Genomic DNA, 7,992 nt, shown 5'->3' with positions numbered 1-7,992 from the left:
TTATATCTTTTGTTAAGATACATGGGCTTTCTAAGAGCAGAAAAATGAAAGCGGTGGTAAAAATGAGGTGGGAACATACAAATGTGATCCTGAAACCTTACTTCCTCCTCCTCCTCAGTAACCTGGACAGCAGCATTCAGGAAAGCAAAGGGAGTTTTAAAATGTGGTATGCGTTATTCATGGAATGGCAACTTTCATTCTGAATACAGATATGCAAAAGCATCATGCACGTTTAAGAGGGCTTTCTTGAAATTCTATTTCTGATTACAGCATTTATTTCTCAAAATGATGTAGAATTGCTTAATTTGCTAACTAGAAAATTCTTTCATAGACAGTGCAGTGTTTAACCTTTCTTTTCTTCACTTGTCTTTAATTCCTACCCACTCTCAACTGAGTTGAAATGTTTATATTTAAACAGAACACCCGTTGGAACTCTAAAGAAATTGACTCACTCAGTTTTTAAGTTGTGGAGTTTAATATTTTTCTTACAATATTAAATATGCATTACAATGTTATAAATATTTTCACTTCTTTAGGCTATTGAACTCTAGTGACCCTTAAAGGTGACTTCTACAACGTAATGGTGCAAATATTGACACTAAATCCTAGGAGAAGATAATGTGAAATAGTTCAAGGATAAAATTAGAGGTGGAGGAGTTGTTCTCAAACATTAATATGACCATGAATTCATTTATATATAATCTGTAAACTGGAAGAAGTCATGAAATAATATAGTGATAAGGAACTAGCAACCTAACAAGGGTAAAGACCTATGGCCTTTTCCTATTTGGGCCTACATTTCTCCTTTCCTCAATGAACCAGCATGGGCCACTCCCAAGAGAAACAAATGGAAGCGAAAAACAAACGTTTAAGGCAACTGCTCACCCAAAAAGCAGGACTCCCCACTAAGATACCCCAAAGGAACTCTCATTCTTTCACTAACAGGACACCTGAGTCTCCTTGGATAGAGCAGACAAGCAGAGCCCAGCGACAGACCGGCGGTTAAATAGTGCGGCCTCCGGGAGAAAAGAGATGTTTATATTTCCCACAGGATTCTGCCCATTTAGTAGCAGGCCTGATGGAAGCTGGAGCCTTTTACCAACTGTGGTTCCAACACCAAGGCTCCGGATGAAGCACAATGGGCGGGCGTGGGCCGGGGGCGAGTTCCTCTTCTCCAGCCCTTCCTGTCCATGTTCACCAAAGTGTTTGGGGATTTAAGGTTCTAAAACTCCCTAAACTCTCCCCCCCCCCCCCCCCCCCCCCCGCTCCACTACCATTCCCGTACCTCCCCCCCAGGCCCCCGCCCAAGCATCGGGTTTCTTCCCTTCTTGCTCTTAGCAGGGTGTTTGACCTCCTGGTGGACTGCGTTCCCTGCGCCCCGCGCCAGCTGTGTGCCTGACCCCAGCATAAATCAGGGCTGCACCGGCGCTGGCAGAGCTCCCGGCACATTTCCTGTCTCGGCCTAAGGGAAGCCTGTTTGCTGCCAGGACCCTGGTGGGGGTTCTTGGAGGTTGGGGGTGGGGCTGGGGGTGGGAGTGGGGGCGGGCGGGCGGGGGAAGGAAGGGTAGAGCCCGCTGTGGAGGGCGGTGACCGCGCTTAGGGACACCTCGGAGCCCTCGGGCGGGACGGAGCCCAGTGGGGAGCAGCTGCGCGCGGGGCCTCCAGGATGAGGCCGGCGCTCACGCTGTGCCTCCTCTGGCAGGCGCTCTGGACCCGGCCCGGCCGTGGCGAGCACCCCACCGCCGACCGCGCGGGCTGCTCCGCCGCGGGGGCCTGCTACAGCCTGCACCACGCCGGCATCAAGCGGCCGGCGGCCCAGGAGGCCTGCAGCCTGCGCGGCGGGGCGCTCAGCACGGTGCGCGGGGGCGCGGAGCTCCGCGAGGTGCTGGCCCTCCTGCGCGCGGGCCCGGGGCCTGGAGGCGGCTCCAAGGACCTTCTGTTCTGGGTGGCGCTGGAGCGCAGGCCGTCCGAGTGCACCCTGGAGGGCGAGCCGCTGCGGGGTTTCTCCTGGGTGAGCCCCGACGTCGACGATGTGGACGTGGACGGGCTGGAAAACGAGACGCTGCCGTGGGTGCTGGAGCCGCAGCGCTCCTGCGTGGTGCGGGCCTGCGCGGCGCTGCAGGCCGCCGAGGGCGCGGAGCCCGCGGGCTGGAGGGAGCTGCGCTGCCACCTGCGCGCCCACGGCTACCTGTGCAAGTACCGCTTCGAGGGCCTGTGCCCCGCGCCGCGCCCCGGCGCCGCCTCCGCCCTGAGCTTCCGCGCGCCCTTCCAGCTGCACAGCGCGGCGCTGGCCTTCAGCCCGCCCGGCACCGAGGTGAGTGCGCGCTGCCCCGGGCGGCCACCCGCCGCGGCCACGGCCACCTGCATCGTGGACGGGGCCGGCGCTCGCTGGGACGGGATGCCCCCCGGGGCTGCGCTCTGTCCCTGCCCCGGGCGGTACCTCCGCGCAGGCAGATGCGCCGAGCTCTCTGACTGCCTGGACGACTTGGAAGGCTTTGTCTGCGAGTGTGCTGCGGGCTTCGTGCTGGGGAGAGACGGACGCTCCTGTGTAACCTACGGAGAAGGACAGCCGGACCCGGGGGCAACCATGGTGCCCACCAGGCCCCCGCTGGCCACCGCAGCCAGCCCCACGCCGAGGAGAACATGGTCACCCAGGGTCCCTGACAACCCAGGAGAGATGCCCCAGGTCCCTGGACAAGGCAGTTCAGTCACATTCATTTCTGAGATCCCTGGGTGGGCAGCAAAGAGCACGCTGCCCACCCTTCGGATGTCCCCTCAAGCCAACTCAGAGGCCACCGTCACTTCTTCAGGAAGCGTGATTCCCACGTCTAATTCCACGTTGTCCTCTGCCAGTCCCCGTGGTTTGGACTCCTCCTCCACCGTGGTCTTCATACTTGTGAGCATAGCAGTGGTAGTGCTGGTGATCTTGACCATGACAGTGCTGGGGCTTTTCAAACTCTGCTTTCACAAAAGCCCTTCCTCTAGGCCAGGAAAAGGGCCTTTGGCCGCTCCTGCGGTGGAGAGTGGTGCGCAGGCTACTGCTCTGAGCTCCAGTTCCGCAAACTGTGCAACGGGGTGAAGTCCAGGCTGCAAAACAGAGCAGATGGCGCCTCACTGATGGGTCCTCTTTGGACTCCGAAGTCACATAGTGAAAGGGGACAGTGAGTGAGCACTCGTTGTGAGCAGTTTTTCACTCTCAGTGAAAAATGGAACGGAGAAGAGGGCTTATCTATGGAACTGAGGATTCCTGAAGTTCCCTTCCCCTAAACTCCCTCTGCTCCACGCAGGAGCTACAGCTGAACTGGAAGCTCCTCTTCTGATAGGGAAGAGGTGGGAGTGCCTTAGCGGGTACTGAGCCCCGGCTGTTACCTGAGAGAGTGCCTTTCTTGCGGATTTGAAGAAGTGACTGAACTTTTTAAGATAGTGACCTTTGGTTCAGTGGGTAGAATGTTAGCCTACGGACTCAAGAGTCCCGGGTTCAATTCCTGTCAAGGGCATGTACCTTGATGGCGGGCACATCCCCAATAGGGGGTGTGCAGGAGGCAGCTGATGGATGTTTCTAACTCTCTATCCCTCTCCCTTCCTCTCTGTAAAAAAAAAATCAATAAATGTATTTTTTAAAAAGATATTGAAAGCATATAGAAAACAATACAATATTTTACATTTATTTTTTACCATGATGGAAAGAAAAACAATGTTCAGACTGGGAACATATTGATTTAAAAATCCCAGGCAAAAATAAATAAATAAATAAATAAATAAATAAATAAATAAATAAAGGATTTTTGATAACCCAGACTCAAATGTCATTTATTTCCTGGAGGAGTATTTATTTGGGAAGAGCCGCTGAGGAACATGGTCATGGCAGCAAGAATACATCCTTGCTTTTAGGTTGAGGGAGGAAATTTTAAGAACTAGTAACTTTTTCCTTGTTTTCTTTTTCTTTTCTTTTTTTTTTTTTTTTAATATATTTTGCTTTCAAAGTTACTGCTATGTGTGTGCTCTGCTATAAATCTAAACTGCAGTGTTGCCAAATTTGCTGGCTCTAGAAGCAAATTATAGTTGACCAGGAATTCAAGTGTTTACTCTGTGTCCTTGCTCAAGGAAACAAATGATTTGTTTTGCTCTTCCAATGTTTGTGCTCTCCAGCATAATGGCCTTCCCAACCAAACAGCCCTCTCCTAAACAGCAGGATGCTGATGCTCACTTCCAATTATAGCAATGTCAATTTTCAATTAAAACATTAATGCTAAGTATTGATTTGAAATCTTCTGGGTGCATTAGGACAAAAGTAAGCTGGATTTCCTCTGTAGCTGCTGGTTCTTGTGCACTGTTTAGCCCATGGGAAAACTTGAATTCCAAATAATTTCCTTCCCCCACTTAATAAAAGTATGTGTAGTGAGCATACATACTCATCTTGAAGTGATTTCAATTTAATAAGAGTCTACAGGGGCAAAAGCATGACAAACAACTTTCCATAAGAATTAGTAGTTTAAGTGTAAATGGTAAATACAAATATATATCATCTTGTTATAACTTGGGGTATTACAATGTAATTTAAATGAATCATTCCTCAAAAAACAATTAAGCCAATAATAATCACCATCTAGTGGAATTGAGATTCCCCCTTTCCAGAAAATATTCTTCTACTAGTATAACAGATCTTTAAAATTAAGTGTGTGGAGACTGGTGCATGGAGACAGAGAAACAAGCTTAGCAACCATAAAGTTTACACTATATTTTCATAGAACCATTTTTATGTTTTTGAATGTGCACAATGTACAAAACATATACTGGGGTGGGCAAAAGTAGGTTTACGATTATGAGTACACAAGACAGTTTATTATTGTATTATTTATTTATTATAATATTTATTATTATTATTAACCTACTTTTGGCCTCCCCTGTATATATAGTATATATAGTGTTATAACATTAAAGGAATAAAGTAACAGGTAATTTGCTTCATATGTTAAAGCTTTGTAAACAGTTGCATTTAAATAAAATCACAAATGAATTAGATTCAACAACATTCAAAGGGATTTTAAATAAAATCATTTCACAGACAAGTGTGAAGAATAAATTAGTGTTAGCTCAATTACTCTGTTCTTTCCCCCTATTCTCCTTGAAAGTAGATCAGAAAACAATTACAGAAAACTCTTTCATATTTGATTTCCTGAGACATAGCGATTGCAGACCAGGCTTCATGTAATTTCCTTTGATTTCTAGCTATGAAGTCTTCCATAAAATTTTGAATCTATGTCAGAATCAGGCCAGCTAGGCACAGTGCTTAAGAAATATTTAAGGTTAGGATCCGTGTCCTTCCTCTGTACTTCTCCACTATCACTTCATTAATTCTCCAACCTCTTTGAGGTTCATTTCTTTCTTTCTTAAAGCCTTCTTCCCTGACTTGGGACCTAACTTACAGTCTTTCTGTACAGCCTCAGTCCTGCCATCATCTTACACAATCTCAAAGCCCTCAAGTAAGACTCTTCCAATATCGTGCATTCCAGTTCCTCGACTTCCTCACTTCCAAATACCTTCTCTTTATCTCAGCCATCCACTCCGACAGCCACACCTTAGCCTTCCAGCTGATTCTGACACTGCTCTACATCTGTAAACACAAATCCAGGCATTTGTGCTTGTGCACGTGTATAAATGTTGAAACCTGTATATTAATGAACTTTTCCACTGATTAGAAGTAAACCATTATTGTTGAACTTCGAGATTCCTTCTTTCTTACAATGATAAGCCTTGCTGTGAATAGTGACCTTGATGGTATCATTCTTTTATTTTTCTCTCTTTTTAAAATAATTTCATACATACAGAAATAGTGAGTACTGTAAAACTTTTTTTTTCTTGAATTAGTTACAAGTTAATTTCAGGCCTAATGCTCCATTACCTCTGAATACTTTAGTAATTATTTCTAGGTTATTTAATTTGTTAGCATAGAATTTCCATATAATTCTTTTTTTCATTTCCATAGAATTGGTAATGATCTCCTCTCTTTTATTTTAATTTTGGTAACTTGAGTATTTCTTCTTTGGGGGAGGGGGTCAGTCTGCCAATTTTGTTGATCTATTCAAATAACCTTGGGAATCATCTGTTTTTCTCTTTGTATTTCTAACCTCTATGTCATTTCCCCCTCCCCCCCTAATCTTTATTATTCCATCATTTTCTTTGTTTGGGGTTTACTGTGTTATTTTTCCAATTTTTTAGAGTGAAAAATTAGATAATTGATTTAATTTTTTTCTTTATTAATACAGATTTTTATAGCTATCCATTTCCCTCTAAGCACTGCTTTAGTGGCACCCAGTAAATTTGGCCATTTTGTTTTTTGTGTTTTTTTAAAATATATTTTATTGACTTTTTACAGAGAGGAAGAGAGAGGGATAGAGAGTTAGAAACATCAATGAGAGAGAAACATTGATCAGCTGCCTCTTGCACACTCCCTACTGGGAATGTGCCCGCAACCAAGGTACATGCCCTTGATTGGAATCGAACCTGGGACCTTTCAGTCCGCAGGCCAAAGGTCTAACCACTGAGCCAGACCAGTTTTGGCAATTTGGCCATTTTGTGTTTTCATTTTCATTCATCTCAAAGAATTTTCTAATTTTCCTTGTGTTTTTTAAACTATATTGATTATTTAGGAGGATGTTGCTTAATCTCCACATTTTACACCTTCCCTACATTCCTTCTGTTTTTAATTTTATTTCATTGCAGTTAAAAAAACATACTTTGCATGGCTTCTACTCTTTTTAACTTACTGAGGTCACTCATTTTTAATGTTGAATTATCTATCTCTACCTTTAGTTTTAGTTCTGCCATGTTTTAAAACCATATATATATTTTTTTGAGCTCTGTTGTTAAGTGCATATATGCTTATAATTAATATATCTCCAAATGTATGGACTCTTTATCATTATAAATTGTTCCTCTTTAGCTCTAGTTACATTTTTTGTTTTAAAGTCTATCTTGCATGATATTGGTAGAGCAACTTCAGCTGTCTTGTGGTTGCTTTTTGCTGGTATATCTTTTTGCATCAATCTTTCTGTAGTCGATATCTTTCAACTGTTTGTGTCTTTGAATCTAACGTGTCTTCTGTAGACAGTATATAATCAGACTATTTTTTTAATCCACTCTCCAATCTCTGCCTACTGAATGGATGTGAAATACATTTGTCATCAATGTACTTACTGATAAGTTAGGTCACATCTTATTTCCTATTTGCTTTCTACATATCTCATTTCCTTTTTGTTCCTTCATTACTGTTTTCTTCTGTATTAAATAAACAGTTGATAGAATACCATTTTAATTTTCTTATTGTTTCTTTTGCTTTCATAAGGTTTTTTTTTAATTGGCTCTCATGGAAATTACAATTAATAACTTAATTTAAAGACTGCATAATTAGGAGAAATACCAACTAATCTTAACAGTATACCACAATTTTGCTCCAACATAGCTGCTACATCCTCTCTTGGGGATGGGGTCAGTTTAAGTAAAGGTCTGCTATCTACCTTCAACTTTGTGTTATTATTGTCAAAGGAATTACATCTTGATATTCTATAAGCCCAGCATCACAGTTTTATGACAATTGCTTTATTATGCAGTTCTTTTAAGATCATATGGGAGAATAAAAAATTATAAAGAAAAATACATTTATACTGTCTTTGATATTTATGTATTTAGTTACCTTTTCCAGTGCTCATTATATCTTTGTGTAATTTTGTTACTGGTTGATATCTTTTATCATTCTGAAGGACTTCATTGTGTTTTCTTATAGGAAATGTCTGCTGGCAATAAATTTTCTCAAATTTTGTTTATTTGAGAATGCTTTAATTTCTTCTTTATTTTTGAAGGATAGTTTTGGTAGACATAGAATTTTTTAGTTGATTTTTTTTTTAATGCTTTGCTTAAGTCATCATGCTGCCTCCTGGGCTCCATAGTTTTTTTATAAAAGTTAGCTCATTTTTTGAGACCATTATGCTAAGT

The 7,992-nt window shown here is 43.2% G+C and overlaps 1 protein-coding gene across 1 annotated transcript; it reads left to right on the top strand.

Annotated features, from left to right (window-relative positions):
- The first annotated feature begins 1,557 nt into the window (after window positions 1-1,557).
- CLEC14A (C-type lectin domain containing 14A) lies at window positions 1,558-3,506 on the top strand. Its single transcript, XM_036452396.2, has one exon. The coding sequence runs from the start codon at window positions 1,667-1,669 to the stop codon at window positions 3,077-3,079; it is 1,413 nt and encodes a 470-aa protein (XP_036308289.1). The 5' UTR covers window positions 1,558-1,666; the 3' UTR covers window positions 3,080-3,506.
- Window positions 3,507-7,992: the final 4,486 nt, after the last annotated feature.

This window comes from Pipistrellus kuhlii, unplaced genomic scaffold (genome assembly GCF_014108245.1).
Source record: "Pipistrellus kuhlii isolate mPipKuh1 unplaced genomic scaffold, mPipKuh1.p scaffold_m20_p_1, whole genome shotgun sequence".
NCBI lineage: Eukaryota > Metazoa > Chordata > Mammalia > Chiroptera > Vespertilionidae > Pipistrellus > Pipistrellus kuhlii.
The sequence above is the reverse complement of the archived record's forward strand: the minus strand, read 5'-3'. Positions and strand labels throughout refer to the sequence as shown.

What these genes read in the sequence shown, in the direction of transcription:
- CLEC14A (XM_036452396.2), top strand. Translation starts at nt 1,667, where the DNA reads ATGAGGCCGGCGCTCACGCTGTGCCTCCTCTGGCAGGCGCTCTGGACC.